Source organism: Dendrobates tinctorius, unplaced genomic scaffold, assembly GCF_039654945.1.
Source record: "Dendrobates tinctorius isolate UK_male_01 unplaced genomic scaffold, ASM3965494v1 ptg000257l, whole genome shotgun sequence".
Lineage (NCBI taxonomy): Eukaryota > Metazoa > Chordata > Amphibia > Anura > Dendrobatidae > Dendrobates > Dendrobates tinctorius.
Genome location: NW_027361924.1, coordinates 3577403 through 3598640, shown reverse-complemented (window position 1 = coordinate 3598640; position 21238 = coordinate 3577403). Strand labels below are relative to the sequence as shown.

Sequence of the window (21238 nt, the reverse complement as noted above, 5' to 3'; positions counted from 1 at the left end):
ACGCTATACACGGTTTCATAATTCGGGCAATATATGATGGTGTTTTTTGCACTTTCACTAATGTTTTGTTCACTGCAAGGTTGTATAGTTTGGGCAAATATATGATATTTGAGTATTGCACGTGCTATAACTTAGCAGTATATTGCGGTATCACTTATCACCTTCTTACACTATTGTTTGTGCCTCTTTGTGTACTTTGCACAATATGGTGATGTTATTTGGGTATAATTTAATCAGTATATGGTACTATATATTGATATTACATGGTTTTATAATCTGAGCACTGTATGACGGTATTTCGCATTTTTTCTTTATTGTTTTTGAGAACTTTATTGCACTTTTTAAGATATACTTTATAATTATACTATCACTACTGTTTGCGCTTTGTTTTGTTTTTTTGGCTATTATCTATTCGTCCTATCAAATATTTTACCTTCACTGATCTCGATTGACACCTATTTTGGTAGAAACCATCCAAAAAACAAAGTCTTATATGACCTGGTAACCAGTAGGAGGAACCTGAATGGCTAGGGGTCCTAGCTCAGCAATCGATCGAAATGTATGGGGGAATCACTTCTTGGCGGACACGGGCTGGCAGCAGGTGAAGAATTAATGTCTACGAGCTCTTTCCCATGGGCATCCTGATGCAGACAGCATTGCATATCTGTAATGTCAATTGTGTCATTCCTGGGATAATCCAGCTACACGCCAACGCTACGGGAATCCGAAAAGAGGAGAGGGTGTATCCTGCTCCCGGCTGATGTGATCCGAAATATGCAGCGTCCCTTTAAATGCCGATGATGATGGTTGTAAGCGCTCATCATGTCTATAATGTTTCACACTTCCGTTTTTGTGTCCGCCAAACGGATCCGTTTCCGTTTTTTGGACGGAAACTGATGCAAACGGATCCGGTTTTTAAAAACGGATCCGTTTTTTTGACGGATCCGCGGTAACCGTAATGGAAGTCTATGGGACAAAAAAAACGGATCCTGCAAAAAATGGCGGATCCGTTTTTTTACGGAAAACAACGGATTTTGACGGATTTGAAAAAACGGAAGTGTGAAACAGGCCTTAAGCAGGAAGGCTGTAAAGGGTTAAGCAGCAGATGTTGACGAGTTACTTTCAACGTCTTCGCCTTCCAGGACGATGTCTATTCTTTATAAAGATGAAATTTGGCCCGCGGTGGTCGTTTTGCTTTCTGCCCTCGCTCTGACCCGGAAAATCTACCAAGAGTTTACACAAAGACGTCTTAGCTTAATAGAAATAAGTCGTCCAGCAGAACTAAAAATAGTGATTGTCGGAGCGTGGCACCAGGGAGTATTTGTGGAAATCCTCAGGAATTTGGGGAGCGTCCATGGATACAGCGTCAGCAAACACAGACAATGCCGTCATCTATTGTGATCCAAAATATATAATGAAAGGGGCTCTCTGTTATCAGCAAAAAACGGTCAAGGGAAATGAGATACAATAATAAAACACATTATACCTGTAAAAAATATCGCAATAACCCTGTGACTAGTGCTTAGGCCTCATCTAATTACTATAATACAGCCCTCTATATGCAAGGATATACTCCCTAAAATCCTGCCCCCTATATTCAAGAATATACAGTGGGGAAAAAAAGTATTTAGTCAGTCAGCAATAGTGCAAGTTCCACCACTTAAAAAGATGAGAGGCGTCTGTAATTTACATCATAGGTAGACCTCAACTATGGGAGACAAACTGAGAAAAAAAAATCCAGAAAATCACATTGTCTGTTTTGTTTTCATTTTATTTGCATATTATGGTGGAAAATAAGTATTTGGTCAGAAACAAAATTTCATCTCAATACTTTGTGATATATCCTTTGTTGGTAATGACAGAGGTCAAACGTTTTCTGTAAGTCTTCACAAGGTTGCCACACACTGTTGTTGGTATGTTGGCCCATTCCTCCATGCAGATCTCCTCTAGAGCAGTGATGTTTTTGGCTTTTCGCTTGGCAACACGGACTTTCAACTCCCTCCAAAGGTTTTCTATAGGGTTGAGATCTGGAGACTGGCTAGGCCACTCCAGGACCTTGAAATGCTTCTTACGAAGCCACTCCTTCGTTGCCCTGGCGGTGTGCTTGGATCATTGTCATGTTGAAAGACCCAGCCACGTTTCATCTGCAATGCCCTTGCTGATGGAAGGAGGTTTGCACTCAAAATCTCACGATACATGGCCCCATTCATTCTTTCATGTACCCGGATCAGTCGTCCTGGCCCCTTTGCAGAGAAACAGCCCCAAAGCATGATGTTTCCACCACCATGCTTTACAGTAGGTATGGTGTTTGATGGATGCAACTCAGTATTCTTTTTCCTCCAAACACGACAAGTTATGTTTCTACCAAACAGTTCCAGTTTGGTTTCATCAGACCATAGGACATTCTCCCAAAACTCCTCTGGATCATCCAAATGCTCTCTAGCAAACTTCAGACGGGCCCGGACATGTACAGGCTTAAGCAGTGGGACACGTCTGGCACTGCAGGATCTGAGTCCATGGTGGCGTAGTGTGTTACTTATGGTAGGCCTTGTTACATTGGTCCCAGCTCTCTGCAGTTCATTCACTAGGTCCCCCCCGCGTGGTTCTGGGATTTTTGCTCACCGTTCTTGTGATCATTCTGACCCCACGGGGTGGGATTTTGCGTGGAGCACCAGATCGAGGGAGATTATCAGTGGTCTTGTATGTCTTCCATTTTCTAATTATTGCTCCCACAGTTGATTTCTTCACTCCAAGCTGGTTGGCTATTGCAGATTCAGTCTTTCCAGCCTGGTGCAGGGCTACAATTTTGTTTCTGGTGTCCTTTGACAGCTCTTTGGTCTTCACCATAGTGGAGTTTGGAGTCAGACTGTTTGAGGGTGTGCACAGGTGTCTTTTTATACTGATAACAAGTTTAAACAGGTGCCATTACTACAGGTAATGAGTGGAGGAAAGAGGAGACTCTTAAAGAAGAAGTTACAGGTCTGTGAGAGCCAGAAATCTTGATTGCTTGTTTCTGACCAAATACTTATTTTCCACCATAATATGCAAATAAAATGAAAAAAAACAGACAATGTGATTTTCTGGATTTTTTTTTTCTCAGTTTGTCTCCCATAGTTGAGGTCTACCTATGATGTAAATTACAGACGCCTCTCATCTTTTTAAGTGGTGGAACTTGCACTATTGCTGACTGACTAAATACTTTTTTTCCCCACTGTAACTACTATAATACTGCTCCTATGTACAAGAATATATCTACTATAATACTGCCCCTATGTACAAGAATATACTATAATACAGCCCCTATGTACAAGAATATAACTACTATAATACTGCTCCTATGTATAAGAATATAACTACTATAATAGTGTCCCCTATGTACAAGAATATAACTACTATAATACTGCTCTTATGTACAAGAATATAACTACTATAATACTGCTCCCTATGTACAAGAATATAACTACTATAATACTGCCCCTATGTACAAGAATATAACTACTATAATACTGCCCCTATGTACAAGAATATAACTACTATAATACTGCCCCTATGTACAAGAATATAATTACTATAATACTGCCCCCTATGTACAAGAATATAACTACTATAATACTGCTCCTATGTACAAGAATATAACTACTATAATACTGCTCCCTATGTACAAGATTAGAACTACTATAATACTGCTCCTATGTACAAGAATATAACTACTATAATACTGCCCCCTATGTACAAGAATATTACTACTACAATACTGCCCCCTATGTACAAGAATGTAACTACTATAATACTGCCCCCTATGTACAAGAATATAACTACTATAATACTGCCCCTATGTACAAGAATATAACTCCTATAATACTGCCCCCTATGTACAAGAATAGAACTACTATAATACTGCTCCCTATGTACAAGAATAGAACTACTATAATACTACTATGTACAAGAATATAACTACTATAATACTGCCCCCTATGTACAAGAATATAACTACTATAATACTGCCCCCTATGTACAAGAATATAACTACTATAATACTGCCCCCTATGTACAAGAATATAACTACTATAATACTGCTCCCTATGTACAAGAATATAACTACTATAATACTACTCCTATGTACACGAATATAACTACTATAATACTGCCCCCTATGTACAAGAATATAACTACTATAATACTACTCCTATGTACAAGAATATAACTACTATAATACTGCCCCCTATGTACAAGAATATAACTACTATAATACTGCCCCCTATGTACAAGAATATAACTACTATAATACTGCCCCCTATGTACAAGAATATAACTACTATAATACTGCTCCCTATGTACAAGAATATAACTACTATAATACTACTCCTATGTACAAGAATATAACTACTATAATACTGCCCCCTATGTACAAGAATATAACTACTATAATACTGCTCCCTATGTACAAGAATATAACTACTATAATACTGCCCCCTATGTACAAGAATATAACTACTATAATACTGCTCCCTATGTACAAGAATATAACTACTATAATACTACTCCTATGTACACGAATATAACTACTATAATACTGCCCCCTATGTACAAGAATATAACTACTATAATACTACTCCTATGTACAAGAATATAACTACTATAATACTGCCCCCTATGTACAAGAATATAACTACTATAATACTGCCCCCTATGTACAAGAATATAACTACTATAATACTGCCCCCATGTACAAGAATATAACTACTATAATACTGCTCCCTATGTACAAGAATATAACTACTATAATACTACTCCTATGTACAAGAATATAACTACTATAATACTGCCCCCTATGTACAAGAATATAACTACTATAATACTACTCCTATGTACAAGAATATAACTACTATAATACTGCCCCCTATGTACAAGAATATAACTACTATAATACTGCTCCCTATGTACAAGAATATAACTACTATAATACTACTCCTATGTACAAGAATATAACTACTATAATACTGCCCCCTATGTACAAGAATATAACTACTATAATACTGCTCCTATGTACAAGAATATAACTACTATAATACTGCTCCTATGTACAAGAATATAACTACTATAATACTGCCCCCTATGTACAAGAATATAACTACTATAATACTGCTCCCTACGTACAAGAATATAACTACTATAATACTACTCCTATGTACAAGAATATAACTAATGTGGCGCCCCCAGGAGTATGGTCGCCACAGTGGCTTTGCCTTCCTCCAGGGGAGGGTAATCTCAGGCTTGGAGGCAATGATGGGTCTCTTTCGCAGTCAATCCATACATGCAACACAGTTCCACTCCAGGCCAGCAGGGGGAACTCTGAACCAGGATTAAGGGGAGGAGTGCTCCCTTAGGGCCAAGAGGAAGGAGGGGTCAGTTAGTCTGCGTAGGGTGAAGTGTGCAGACGTGGAGAGAGAAGCTGGAGGTTGAGCTAGGAAAGGAGAGCTCCCTCACAGTGAGCGCATGAACTGGAGCCTGGTCTCCATGGTTGTACAGATACTAACGGTCCTGCAACAGGTACCAGAGGAGTCGGATGCTGTAAATGCCCTACTCCCATCTAAGACTTGAGGTACAACAGCAGCTTGGATAGAGAGTCGGGACTCAGGAGAATGGAGCCCCCGAGATAGGCTACAGCTGTCTGCTGTGCAAGTAAGGTTCTTGGGAACATCGGACAGGAGGAACTTCAAAGAAACTTAGTACTTGGAGTACTTCATTCAAACGAGCGCTAGGGAAGGAGACTGCACAGCCCGTCTGCTGAGAGAGAATCCCTGAGTTGCTTCCAGGCTAGCCTGCTCCGTTACCATCTGTAATCAGGTCCCTGGACAGCAGTTATCAAGTAAAGGTACAGAAATTGCACCCTGCTGTGTCTTGTCTGCTTCCTACCCTTACGGCACTGCTACATCCCCGTGCCAACCACCTCTACACTGCCCTGGGACTATAGCTTCACCTGTGGGGAGCTTTTACATCCTTGCTGCACCCTACCATCAGTCCCAGCAGATTTGCATGCAGCGTCGGCTTAACACCTCCCTTGCCGAGCACCACAGGTGGCGTCACGAACTATTCCATTCCATTAACTACATTCCCCCATTACTTGGGCGCCCAGGGCCACGGACCGGGTCACCGCTGCTGTGACACATTCCCCTGACAGCGGCCCGGTACCGAGTACCCCACAGCCCTGGGAGAGCGACCCACTACTATAATACTGCCCCCTATGTACAAGAATATAACTACTATAATACTGCCCCCTATGTACAAGAATATAACTACTATAATACTGCTCCCTATGTACAAGAATATAACTACAATAATACTGCCCCCTATGTACAAGAATATAACTACTATAATACTGCCCCCTATGTACAAGAATATAACTACTATAATACTGCCCCCTATGTACAAGAATATAACTACTATAATACTGCCCCCTATGTACAAGAATATAACTACTATAATACTGCTCCCTATGTACAAGAATATAACTACTATAATACTACTCCTATGTACACGAATATAACTACTATAATACTGCCCCCTATGTACAAGAATATAACTACTATAATACTACTCCTATGTACAAGAATATAACTACTATAATACTGCCCCCTATGTACAAGAATATAACTACTATAATACTGCTCCTATGTACAAGAATATAACTACTATAATACAGCCCCCTATGTACAAGAATATAACTACTATAATACTGCCCCTATGTACAAGAATATAACTACTATAATACTGCTCCTATGTACAAGAATATAACTACTATAATACTGCTCCCTATGTACAAGAATATAACTACTATAATACAGCCCCCTATGTACAAGAATATAACTACTATAATACTGCCCCCTATGTACAAGAATATAACTACTATAATACTGCCCCCAATGTACAAGAATATAACTACTATAATACAGCCCCCTATGTACAAGAATATAACTACTATAATACTGCCCCCTATGTACAAGAATATAACTACTATAATACTGCTCCTATGTACAAGAATATAACTACTATAATACTGCTCCTATGTACAAGAATATAACTACTATAATACTGCCCCCTATGTACAAGAATATAACTACTATAATACTGCTCCCTATGTACAAGAATATAACTACTATAATACTGCTCCTATGTACAAGAATATAACTACTATAATACTGCCCCCTATGTACAAGAATATAACTACTATAATTCAGCCCCCTATGTACAAGAATATAACTACTATAATACTGCTCCCTATGTACAAGAATATAACTACTATAATACTGCCCCCTATGTACAAGAATATAACTACTATAATACTGCTCCTATGTACAAGAATATAACTACTATAATACTGCTCCTATGTACAAGAATATAACTACTATAATACTGCCCCCTATGTACAAGAATATAACTACTATAATACTGCCCCCAATGTACAAGAATATAACTACTATAATACAGCCCCCTATGTACAAGAATATAACTACTATAATACTGCCCCCTATGTACAAGAATATAACTACTATAATAGTGCCCCCTATGTACAAGAATATAACTACTATAATACTGCCCCCAATGTACAAGAATATAACTACTATAATACAGCCCCCTATGTACAAGAATATAACTACTATAATACTGCCCCCTATGTACAAGAATATAACTACTATAATACTGCCCCCAATGTACAAGAATATAACTACTATAATTCAGCCCCCTATGTACAAGAATATAACTACTATAATACTGCTCCCTATGTACAAGAATATAACTACTATAATACTGCCCCCTATGTACAAGAATATAACTACTATAATACTGCTCCTATGTACAAGAATATAACTACTATAATACTGCTCCTATGTACAAGAATATAACTACTATAATACTGCTCCTATGTACAAGAATATAACTACTATAATACTGCTCCTATGTACAAGAATATAACTACTATAATACTGCCCCTATGTACAAGAATATAACTACTATAATACTGCCCCCAATGTACAAGAATATAACTACTATAATACAGCCCCCTATGTACAAGAATATAACTACTATAATACTGCCCCCTATGTACAAGAATATAACTACTATAATACTGCCCCCAATGTACAAGAATATAACTACTATAATTCAGCCCCCTATGTACAAGAATATAACTACTATAATACTGCTCCCTATGTACAAGAATATAACTACTATAATACTGCCCCCTATGTACAAGAATATAACTACTATAATACTGCTCCTATGTACAAGAATATAACTACTATAATACTGCTCCTATGTACAAGAATATAACTACTATAATACTGCTCCCTATGTACAAGAATATAACTACTATAATACTGCCCCCAATGTACAAGAATATAACTACTATAATTCAGCCCCCTATGTACAAGAATATAACTACTATAATACTGCTCCCTATGTACAAGAATATAACTACTATAATACTGCCCCCTATGTACAAGAATATAACTACTATAATACTGCTCCTATGTACAAGAATATAACTACTATAATACTGCTCCTATGTACAAGAATATAACTACTATAATACTGCTCCTATGTATAAGAATATAACTACTATAATACTGCTCCTATGTATAAGAATATAACTACTATAATACTGCTCCTATGTACAAGAATATAACTACTATAATACTGCTCCTATGTACAAGAATATAACTACTATAATACTGCTCCTATGTACAAGAATATAACTACTATAATACTGCTCCTATGTACAAGAATATAACTACTATAATACTGCTCCTATGTATAAGAATATAACTACTATAATACTACCCCTATGTACAAGAATATAACTACTATAATACTGCTCCCTATGTACAAGAATATAACTACTATACCCTTGCTTCATACATGTATATACAGAGCAGGTATGTGTCATGTTTTGGTGGGATTATGGCTGTGTCATTGCTGGTTACCTGCGGCAGGGCCTGGACCACTGTATCCAGCAGAGCTCGCATTCCTGTTGCCATCTTTAAAAGCTTCAGGACTACAAGGATAAGCAGACACGATGTTATGTAGACACATGATAGTCATCAGATTATCTGTTCCCCAGTTAGTACGGGGGGATTAGTGTAAGGTGGTGTAGCACCAGGGTCTCACCTCGGGCGATCCTCAGCACCCTCATGATGCGGATGATAGTGGGATTGATGGGAAGGGAGGCGTTGATTTCGATCTCCTCCAGTGTGATGCCCATGATGGAGAGCAGGACTATAGCCAGGTCCAGCTGGTTCCACCTGCAAGCGATATAAGCGATATATAGATTTTGTAAACTGTCCACCTTAATTCGGTCCCCATTACGGCTCCCACATGGGGGCGGTGTCATTCAACCCAAGCGGCAGAAATAGTGGCGAATGCATCTCTTCAAGCGGCATGGATGTTATGTCTGCAAAGTCTGTACACCTTATAAAGCATGAGGCCTAGTGATGCATATAAGGCCTGGAGTGGAGAGCAAACCACCGGACCACCAGGTATGCACATGCTTTTCTACTCCAGACCACCAGGAAATAAAATATCAAGTAAAAACATAAATTCCTCTTCTACCCCAAACCATCAAAGGAGGGAGACGGAAACATTGCCCTATGCCTCCAGGGACTCAAGTGTTAACTACTTCACCACCCTAGACCTACAGGAAATAAAATATTAACCACTTGACCACTGTAGACTATAAAAAAATAAAAATATGAACTCCTTACACTGCCCTAGACCACCAGGGAACTTTTCATTTCTTCTAAATGTTTTTGGTTATCTATCTACACTTTGGCGCATCTTATAGCGTTTTGTTGCAATGCTTAGTTTTGATTTCAGGAGGGTAAAATCTGCAGAAACTCCCTAACGTTGGCCCTTTAAATGCGCCCACCTCTACTCGTTATGGGGGTGATTACTTCCAGGTGTGTGAATTGCCCCAATAATTGACGATGACCGACGGGAATCAATAGTCACCTGCAAATAACACTAGAAAATCAGCAGCAGCTCTTCCGTTATCGCAGGATTCGAGTGCGGCTTCCCACTAAATTATTCCTAATAAGCATCAGATTGACAAATGGGACCCTGAGCCGGAGCAGACGATGTATGCGGGGCTCCGAGAGAGCACGGTACTCCGAGAGAGCACGGTCCTCCGGTCCAAGGCTGGCAGACTATCAGGCAGCCATGTAAATTAGCGTTATCAGCCCCCGGCCGTCGGTGAGCGCCGGTCTGACGGGAAGATGTGGACGAGGGATCACAGCGAGTTCTGCAGTAGAGCCACACGTAACGCCATTATTGACAGCATTGCGGACTGCCGGGCCTCTGCCAGAGTCTTAGCTGCCACCCTTATAGCTAATATCAGGATTAGAAAATTATTCAACTTTTTTTTCCAAAACAGCGCCACCCTTGTCTACAGGTTTTGTCAGGTATTGTAGCTCAGCTCCTTTGAAATAAATGGTGCAGAGCTACAGTGCCTTGCGAAAGTATTTGGCTCCCTGGAACTTTTAAACCTTTCCCCACATATCATGCTTCAAACATAAAGATACCAAATGTAAATTTTTGGTGAAGAATCAACAACAAGTGGGACACAATTGTGAAGTTGAACGAAATTTATTGGTTATTTTAAATTTTTATGGAAATGCAAAAACTGAAAAGTGGCGCGTGCAATATTATTCGGCCCCTGTAGCTTAATACTTTGTTGCGCCACCTTTTTCTGCGATTACAGCTGCAGGTCGCTTGGGGAATGTCGCTATCAGTTTTGTACATCGAGAGACTGAAATTTTTGCCCATTCTTCTTTGGCAAACAGCTCGAGCTCAGTGAGGATGGATGGAGATCGTTTGTGAACAGCAGTTTTCATCTCTTTCCACAGATTCTCGATTGGATTCAGGTCTGGACTGTGACTTGGCCATTCTAACACCTGGAGACGTTTATTTGTGAACCATTCCATTGTAGATTTTGCTTTATGTTTGGGATCATTGACTTGTTGGAAGACAAATCTCTGTCCCAGTCTCAGGTCTTTTGCAGACTCCAACAGGTTTTCTTCAAGAATGGTCCTGTATTTGGCTCCATCCATCTTCACATCAATTTTAACCATCTTCCCTGTCCCTGTTGAAGAAAAGCAGCCCCAAACTATGATGCTGCCACCACCATGTTTGACAGTGGGGATGGTGTGTTCAGGGTGTTGAGCTGTGTTGCCTTTACACCAAACATATCGTTTGGCATTGTTGCCAAAAAGTTTGATTTTGGTTTCATCTGACCAGAGCACCTTCTGCCACATGTGTGGTGTGTCTCCCAGGTGGCTTGTTGCAAACTTTAAACACTTTTTGTGAATATCTTTGAGAAATGGCTTTTTTCTTGCCTCTCTTCCATAAAGGCCAGATTTGTGCAGTGTATGACTGATTGTTGTCCTATGGACAGACTATCCCACCTCAGCTGTAGGTCTCTGCAGTTCATCCAGAGTGATCATGGGCCTCTTGGCTGCATCTCTGATCAGTCTTCTCCTTGTTTGAGATGAGTTTAGAGGGATGGCCGGGTCTTGGTAGATCTGCAGTGGTATGATACTCCTTCCATTTTAATATGATCGCTTGCACAGTGCTCCATTGGATGTTTAAAGTTTTGGAAATCATTTTGTATCCAAATCCGGCTTTAAACTTCTCCACAACAGTATCACGGACCTGCCTGTTGTGTTCCTTGGTCTTCATGATGCTCTTGTGCTTCAACCAGAACCCTGAGACTATCACAGAGCAGGTGCATTTATACGGAGACTTGATTACACACAGGTGGATTATATTTATCATCATTAGTCATTTAGGACAACATTGGATCATTCAGAGATCCACAATGAACTTCTGGAGTGAGTTTGCTGCACTGAAAGTAAAGGGGTCAAATAATATTGTGCGCCCCACTTTTCAGTCTTTGAATTTCCCAAAAAATTTAAAATAACCAATAAATTTCGTTCAACTTCACAATTGTGTCCCACTTGTTGTTGATTCTTCACAAAAAAATTTACATTTGGTATCTTTATGTGTGAAGCATGATATGTGGGAAAAGGTTGAAAAGTTCCAGGGGGCCGAATACTTTCGCAAGGCACCGTATATAATACCCTGCCTAACCTGCTTTGTTTTTGGAAAAAGGCAGCCATATTTTTTTCTAATCCTGGGCAGCCCCTTTAATGTTATCCATACCTATTTAAAGGACCATACTGCAAATGTTTATTGACTCCAATACACCGTTTCTGAAAATCCAAGGATTCTCATTAAGAAAAACTTCAATCTCATTGGTCTGGAATTAAACAAAAGAAAAAAAATACATATTTTTTTATTTCACTGGAGGTGATCAGCTATGATCTGTGAAGATCATGGCTGTAAGTGTTCAGTTCCCTGCAGCTCCACCACTGGGGAAATGAAGTATTACACAGTTCTCATTGAAATCCTTGTGTTGTATGAATGTGCTGGGTCCTTATATGATGCCCCGAGACTGGAATTGGTGAAACTTAACGTAACGTTGTGATTTAGTCTATTGGCAAATATCGGAGCATAAATAAATTAGCATGGTGACTTGTTATACCTGCAAGTCCCTGTGGGAGCGCTGTTAGGAAAATTAGCAAAAACATTGAGACTCGGCAGCGGTAATCATCGGACTCTCAGTAGGGCGAATTCTTTTAATAAATGATACCCATACAACTAAACAATGGAAAAAAGTAATCCCCCTATCCCCCCAAAAAACTAAAATAATACAATTATACTTTATACAGATCTCTAATCTAGGATGAGCCGCTCCATTGACTTCAAAGGACCTGTATAAATATGTATGTAGTGAGTGCCCTCTAGTGGTGACAGCAGGCTGCAAAGATGTTCTAGCTATGTAAAGTTAAGCACTGTGAGAGGCTGTTTGTAGGGGAACTGTTTGACACTGTTTATGGGGGAAATGTCTGAAACTGTTTATAGGGGAACTGTTCTGACACCGTTTGTAGGGGAACTGTTCTGTTTATAAGGGAATTGTTCTGACACTGTTTAAAGGGGAATTGTTCTGACACTGTTTGTAGGGGAATTGTTCTGACACTGTTTGTAGGGGAATTGTTCTGACACGGTTTGTAGGGGAACTGTTCTGACACTGTTTGTAGGGGAAGTGTTCTGACCCTGTTTCTAGGGGAAGTGTTCTGACACTGTTTGTAGGGGAATTGTTCTGACACTGTTTGTAGGGGAACTGTTCTGACACTGTTTGTAGGGGAAGTGTTCTGACCCTGTTTGTAGGGGAAGTGTTCTGACACTGTTTGTAGGGGAATTGTTCTGACACTGTTTGTAGGGGAACTGTTCTGACACTGTTTGTAGGGGAAGTGTTCTGACACTGTTTGTAGGGGAAGTGTTCTGACACTGTTTGTAGGGGAAGTGTTCTGACACTGTTTGTAGGGGAAGTGTTCTGACACTGTTTGTAGGGGAAGTGTTCTGACCCTGTTTGTAGGGGAAGTGTTCTGACACTGTTTGTAGGGGAATTGTTCTGACACTGTTTGTAGGGGAACTGTTCTGACACTGTTTGTAGGGGAAGTGTTCTGACACTGTTTGTAGGGGAATTGTTCTGACACTGTTTGTAGGGGAACTGTTCTGACACTGTTTGTAGGGGAAGTGTTCTGACCCTGTTTGTAGGGGAAGTGTTCTGACACTGTTTGTAGGGGAATTGTTCTGACACTGTTTGTAGGGGAACTGTTCTGACACTGTTTGTAGGGGAAGTGTTCTGACACTGTTTGTAGGGGAAGTGTTCTGACACTGTTTGTAGGGGAAGTGTTCTGACACTGTTTGTAGGGGAAGTGTTCTGACACTGTTTGTAGGGGAAGTGTTCTGACCCTGTTTGTAGGGGAAGTGTTCTGACACTGTTTGTAGGGGAATTGTTCTGACACTGTTTGTAGGGGAACTGTTCTGACACTGTTTGTAGGGGAAGTGTTCTGACACTGTTTGTAGGGGAAGTGTTCTGACACTGTTTGTAGGGGAAGTGTTCTGACACTGTTTGTAGGGGAATTGTTCTGACACTGTTTGTAGGGGAAGTGTTCTGACACTGTATGTAGGGGAACTGTTCTGACACTGTTTGTAGGGGAAGTGTTCTGACACTGTATGTAGGGGAAGTGTTCTGACACTGTATGTAGGGGAAGTGTTCTGACACTGTTTATAGGGGAACTGTTCTGACACTGTTTGTAGGGGAAGTGTTCTGACACTGTTTATAGGGGAACTGTTCTGACACTGTTTATAGGGGAACTGTTCTGACACTGTTTGTAGGGGAAGTGTTCTGACGCTGCTATAGGGAAATTTACATTAAAATATACAAATTTGGGGTAAATACGTGTGGCCACCAATATTTCTATCCCATATGGATTGATAGATGATTTTCAAGTACTAAAAAAATCAACGCCACAGCGCGGTCCTATAATTGTGATGAGCTCCAAGGCACTAATACCGCGGTTTTCATCATTTATAGCTGCTGTAGGTGACGGCAGTAATGTCCCGTAGGTTTGGATAATCCCAGTGTTACTCATTTCTCTTTTCTCCTGTATTTATTCTCAGCATTTACCGTCTCAAGGTGCCTTTTCCGCATGCACTAAACCCTCCTGGCTCAGTGCGGCACCGCCATCCTCTGCTCCGCAGTATAACCGCTCAGGGTTGATTTGGATAATAAAAAGGTTAGTGACTCATGGCATCTCCCCGGACACAGGCAGCTCTGATGATATCCTCTAAGCTTTACAAAGCGCTCAGTACCATATAAATTGTATTCATTAGTAATTGAGGCATAAAGAAGCCACAATATGGAGGGACGGGGACCCCCTGCAGCGCTGCACAGGGCAAAGAGAGCGGGACAGTGCTGCAGCGCTGATTACCTGAAGATTACATGTCAGAACATTCTTGGCTAGAAGTCACAGTGAACTTCCCACCTTTACCCTCATCTCTACTGAGATCAGCAGCTCTGGGACACTGATGATCATGGAGACAGAGAACTTATCACATAGCTTGTCATTTATTTTGTGCAGTCCCCAATCACAAAATTATAGTTTTTTTTGACATTGCATTACTATCTACTAAGAGTAATGCCAGTCATGTAAATGAAAATCCTCAAAACTTTTATATTCTTATACATAGGAAGCAGTATTATAGTAGTTATATTCTTGTACATAGGGGCAGTATTATAGTAGTTATATTCTTGTACATAGGAGCAGTATTATAGTAGTTATATTCTTGTAGATAGGGGGCAGTATTATAGTAGTTATATTCTTGTAGATAGGGGGCAGTATTATAGTAGTTATATTCTTGTACATAGGGGCAGTATTATAGTAGTTATATTCTTGTACATAGGGGGCAGTATTATAGTAGTTATATTCTTGTACATAGGAGCAGTATTATAGTAGTTATATTCTTGTAGATAGGGGGCAGTATTATAGTAGTTATATTCTTGTAGATAGGGGGCAGTATTATAGTAGTTATATTCTTGTACATAGGGGCAGTATTATAGTAGTTATATTCTTGTACATAGGGGGCAGTATTATAGTATTTATATTCTTGTACTTAGGGAGCAGTATTATAGTAGTTATATTCTTGTACATAGGGGCAGTATTATAGTTGTTATATTCTTGTACATAGGAGCAGTATTATAGCAGTTATATTCTTGTACATAGGGGCAGTATTATAGTAGTTACATTCTTGTACTTAGGGAGCAGTATTATAGTAGTTATATTCTTGTACATAGGGGCAGTATTATAGTTGTTATATTCTTGTACATAGGAGCAGTATTATAGCAGTTATATTCTTGTACATAGGGGCAGTATTATAGTAGTTATATTCTTGTACATAGGGGGCAGTATTATAGTAGTTATAGTCTTGTACATAGTGGGCAGTATTATAGTTGTTATATTCTTGTACATAGGAGCAGTATTATAGTAGTTATATTCTTGTACATAGGGGGCAGTATTATAGTAGTTATATTCTTGTATATAGGAGCAGTATTATAGTAGTTATATTCTTGTACATAGGGGCAGTATTATAGTAGTTATATTCTTGTACATAGGGGGCAGTATTATAGTAGTTATATTCTTGTACATAGGGGCAGTATTATAGTAGTTATATTCTTGTACATAGGGGGCAGTATTATAGTAGTTATAGTCTTGTACATAGGGGGCAGTATTATAGTAGTTATATTCTTGTATATAGGGGCATTATTATAGTAGTTATATTCTTGTACATAGGGGCAGTATTATAGTAGTTATATTCTTGTCCATAGGAGAGGATAGACGTGTGTTTGTGAGCTCCCAGCAGGGTGGAGGCATGGCTTCTGACCCAGGTGGAGGGGAGGGAAGCTGGGCTGATGATCCAGGGAAAGCCCCTAGCCTGCCGCATGGATCTGATGGTAATGGAAAACTGGAAATGGTGGCTGGTGAGTCTTCTAAACCTGCTTGTTATGTTGCTGGATTGAGTGGTAAAGTTACAAGGCAAAGCATTTTTAAGCTGGAAATGCAAATCAGCAAATTACAAGATGAAATTAAGAATGAGACTGATCCAAAGATAAAACTGATGAAATGTGAGAGCCTGGATGTTTGCAGACGAGAGCTGGACATTCGGAAAGGAAACCTGGACAAAGATGTGAACTCTGTGCCCAGAAAGGAAACTTGGGCTATGGAGAAAAAGAGGGGAGCCAGAGCCCAGAAGGAGAATAGAAAACACTCCATTAGTAAGGACATTAAATCTGAAATTGTGCACAGTGTGGGGCAAGGATGTCTGGTAAGAAATGCAGCACTTATATCAGCCGCACAATGTGAGGGGTCTGAGGCAGCAGACAATGCTGGGAGCGCTGCAGAGGAAAGTGTGTCAGCAACCAAGGGGTTAACCGCAGTGGACTCTGTGTACAGCAATGAAGGGAGCTCAGCTCCTGTAAGTGATGAAGTAAGTGTCCCCTGTACTGTCACTGTGTGCGAGACCCCGCTCAGTGCTGTGAGTGAGACTCCACTTGGTGCTGTGTGTGAGACCCCGCTCACAGGTGCTAGTGAATGTATGTCTGCAACAGATACAAACATTATAATGGACTCTGAACCCTCCATGTCAGTGAATGGAGACCACACTGCAATAATAATGGACTCTGAACCGTCAGTGGTAATGGACTCTGAACCCTCCATGTCAATGAATGAAGATCACATTGTGCAACAATCAGTAGTGGATCTGGGCATTTTTTCAGCACAAACACGCGTCAGTGATCATGGGGCTGTTGAGAGCTCCGGCGCTGCTCCACCTGCGGCTGGGGGGAGCTCCGGCGCTGCTCCACCTGCGGCTGGGGGGAGCTCCGGCGCTGCTCCACCTGCGGCTGGGGGGAGCTCCGGCGCTGCTCCACCTGCGGCTGGGGGGAGCTCCGGCGCTGCTCCACCTGCGGCTGGGGGGAGCTCCGGCGCTGCTCCACCTGCGGCTGGGGGGAGCTCCGGCGCTGCTCCACCTGCGGCTGGGGGGGGCTCCGGCGCTGCTCCACCTGCGGCTGGGGGGGGCTCCGGCGCTGCTCCACCTGCGGCTGGGGAGGGCTCCGGCGCTGCTCCACCTGCGGCTGGGGAGGGCTCCGGCACTGGTCCACCTGCGGCTGGGGAGAGCTCCAGCACTGGTCCACCTGCGGCTGGGGAGAGCTCCAGCACTGCTCCATCTGCGGCCGGGGAGAGCTCCAGCACTGATCCTCCTACTGACCAACATCAGTTCAGGAGACTGTTCTCCAATGTAACAAGACTAGTGAACCCTCCACCTCAGAGGAGGAATGCAGTCAGGATAAAGTACACGGGACCAGAGGAGAACATCCCATCCAGAATTTATATTGGAAAAGTTCTTCTGAAAGACTTTATGAGGTTTAAGGCATCTGAGGTCTACGCACTGATCCATGTTCCATCCAGCAGGATCTATGACATCAGCTTTAAGCTTCAGTGTGATCTGGATATGTTCTGGAACATCTATGATGACACTAGAGATGATGAGATCTGGGATCATCTCCATTGTATCCAGCTGTCTAAGCCGCAGGAAATAACGGCCACTGTCCTGTTCCAGTCTGAGGTGGTGGCTCTGGCGGATCTGCAGCACTGGTTGAGCCGGCAGTGCATGGTGAGAAGTCATCCCCAGAAGATCTATGATGAGGAGCAAATATGGAATGGAGGATATTCTGTGAAAATCCAGCTACTACAGGAGAATGGTGTAACCAGACATCTGCCGCACTCCTTCTACCTGGGCTCAGAGAGGGGGATATGCTATTACCCCGGTCAGCCACGTCTGTGCCATAGATGTGGGGGCAGGCACCTCGCCATGAACTGCTCTCGTATCACGTGCTCATTGTGTGGACAGTTCGGGCATGCAAAGGACAAATGCACAGGAACCGTCATCTGTAACCTGTGCTCAGGACCCGGGCATACGTTTCGTGATTGCCCTCATGCAGAGCATAATAAATATAATGACCTGACCTCCTTGGAAATTATGGGAAAAGAAACCACAAGAGGTGCAGATGTTGTCCAAGAAGCCGGCACTGATGAGGAGATAAGTCACAGTAACAGCGAGCCTGCTCCAGAGTCTGATATAATATCGATGGATGCTGCACTATTAGGACCACCAGCCACTGAAGAAACACCTAAAGTACCACCAGCCAGAGCTAAGCCACCATCAGCCAGTAAAGTGAGATCTAAGCAATGTTCAGCCACTAAATTAAGATCTAAAATACTAGTCACTAAGGTGTCTAGAAAACCTGTCACCAAACCATCTAAGCTTCAGCCCAGTACATCTGTAGAAGTAGATAAATTGTCCGCAGTGTCCAGTGTGGATGACGAAGGTTTTGTGACCATAAAAAGGAAAAAAGCCTTTGTGGATTCCTCCAGGAAAATCACAACAGTCCAGAAAACCTCTGAGCCTCCAGTGCTGGTGATAAGTCCAGGACGTTACAATGTACTGGGAGAAGAAGACAAAGAAGAGGCACAAATGGAGCAAGGTTCTCCATACATCATAGAAAATGACTCTGATGAGGTGGATCCTGACTCTCCCGTGTCCACAAAGAGATGGGGTACTGCAGGTGACAGCAGTGGAAGGAGAAAGAAGACCAGAAAGTTTAAGTGATCAGGATGCGGCTAAGACTAAGCTCTATTAATGTGAACAGTGTGAGGACTGGTAGCCGGCAGCAAGCGATCTACCAGCAATTGTCTGACGAGAGATCTGACGTCTTCTTCTTACAGGAGACGTATCTGAAATGTAATGCCCATGTGTATGCAGCCAAGAGAGACTGGAGACTAGGTCCATCATTCTGGTCCTTCGGGCTGGAGAGGAATGACGGTGTGGGAATCCTCTTTAATACCATGGATGTCCAGGTGGACAGAGTCTTGGAGATCTGTCCAGGCCGCTGTCTGATGCTGGACTTTGTACTGGACTCCATCCATTATAGAGCAATAAACATTTATGCTCCGCAGACAAGAAAAGAGCAGAGGGAACTGTTTGACCATATGAAGCCATATTGCTTAACCTCTAAAGTGTTTATATTGTGTGGGGATTTTAATAATGTGTCTTGTAATGTGGATAGATCCAGTAGTCACAAGAAACTGAGATGTGATGAGATGTTTCTTAATAATATAGTCCAACAGGCCCACCTAGTAGACCCCTTTGGTTCCCACCATACCAGTAAGACATACACATACCATAAGGGTGGTAATGCCAGCAGAATAGACCGGGTGTATATAAAGAGAGAGGCGAGATGCTCTCAGTACAGGATCAGCCCTCTGGAGTTCTCTGACCATTGCATGGTGAGCGTGACGCTGGATCTGGCCCAAGCTGTGGTCTGTGGAAAGGGGTACTGGAAGGTGAATAGCTCCGTGATCCAAGATCCACGGTTCAGAGAGGCCTTCACCACCTTCTATAGCGATCGTAGGACCACCCAATGTATGTGTGACGACACAGCTGAGTGGTGGGAGACCATGAAAAGTGACATCAAGCAGTTTATTATACGAGCAGCCAGGAGACATAGTAATATGGATTATATGAGATACTCTGCCCTGAGACTGCAACTGAGCCGGCTATATAGCAGGATGAATGGTGGTGAGGAGGTGGATGGACGGATCGTCAGCCATATAAAGCAGCGAATGAGGGAGCTGCAGTATGATCGCCTCAAGTCTCTCAAGGCGGAGGGACAGTTTGATAATTGGGGCGTTCATAACCCAGATCCTTTCATTGCCTGTAAAAACAGGGTCAGTAAGAAGCTAATCACTGGTTTGTTGGATGAGAATGGGGTGGAGCAGTCAGAGCCGGAGAAAGTCCACAAGATCATTGCTGATTATTATAGAGATCTCTATAAAGGGGCTAATGTTGATAGGGAAGCCATTAATGCCTATCTGAAGGGGGTGTCCCTACCAACATTAGACCCCCACACAGGCAGATAGTATGGCCGGTCACATAACTGAGGAGGAGGTGAAGAAGAGCATTGACTCCTTAAAGGCCAACAAGAGCCCGGGGCTGGACGGCCTGACCAGCGAGTTTTATAGAGAGTTCAGGGACTTATTAGCTCCAGACCTGGTGCAGGTCTATAATGATTGCCTCTCTGCAGGGAAGCTTCTACCGTCCCAGTATAAATCTGTTCTGGTCCTTTTGGCAAAAAAAGGAAATCTAAAAGATATAAAGAACTGGCGTCCATTGTCTCTGCTGAACACGGATTATAAAATTCTGGCCAAGATCTTGTATTATCGGCTGAGTGAGGTGGCGGGTGAGCTCATCATTGCCAACCAGACGTGTGGTGTGAAGGGTCGGACGATAGAGGACTCATTGTTGTTGGTGAGAGAAGCTGTGACGTACATGAAGCAGCACCATGTGGGGGCGTATATTGTGGGCTTAGACCAGAGTAAAGCCTTTGATAGAGTCCATCATGATTACCTGTATCAGGTGTTGTTACAGTATGGCCTCCCGATGCGGTTTGTGCAGTGGCTGTGATTTCTGTATGAGGAAGCTATAAGCCTGCCGCTGATTAATGGTCACTTGGTTGAGCCCTTTGCGATCATGTCAGGGGTGAGGCAGGGCTGTCCTCTCAGCCCATTGTTGTATGTCTTCAGTCTGGATCCTTTCCTCAGAAAACTGCAGGATCATAGAGATTTTACAGGGCTGAGGTGTCACCTCCAAAGTATGGTAGAGGAGGTAAAGTTCTGTGCCTATGCGGATGATGTGTCGGTTGTGGTGTCTTCTAGAGGTG

General features: G+C 42.0%; 1 protein-coding gene across 5 annotated transcripts in view; it reads right to left on the bottom strand.

The window, feature by feature from the left end:
- The window catches only part of CACNA1H (calcium voltage-gated channel subunit alpha1 H), a 256461-nt gene that overhangs the window by 26343 nt on the left and 208880 nt on the right, over positions 1-21238 (bottom strand). For all 5 annotated transcript variants that reach the window (XM_073558450.1, XM_073558454.1, XM_073558453.1 and 2 more), the window contains exons 26-27: positions 9169-9302; positions 8985-9055 (exon numbers count right to left, since the gene is read on the bottom strand). In XM_073558450.1, the coding sequence (XP_073414551.1) occupies positions 8985-9055; positions 9169-9302 (205 nt within the window). The remainder of the gene's footprint in view (positions 1-8984; positions 9056-9168; positions 9303-21238) is intronic.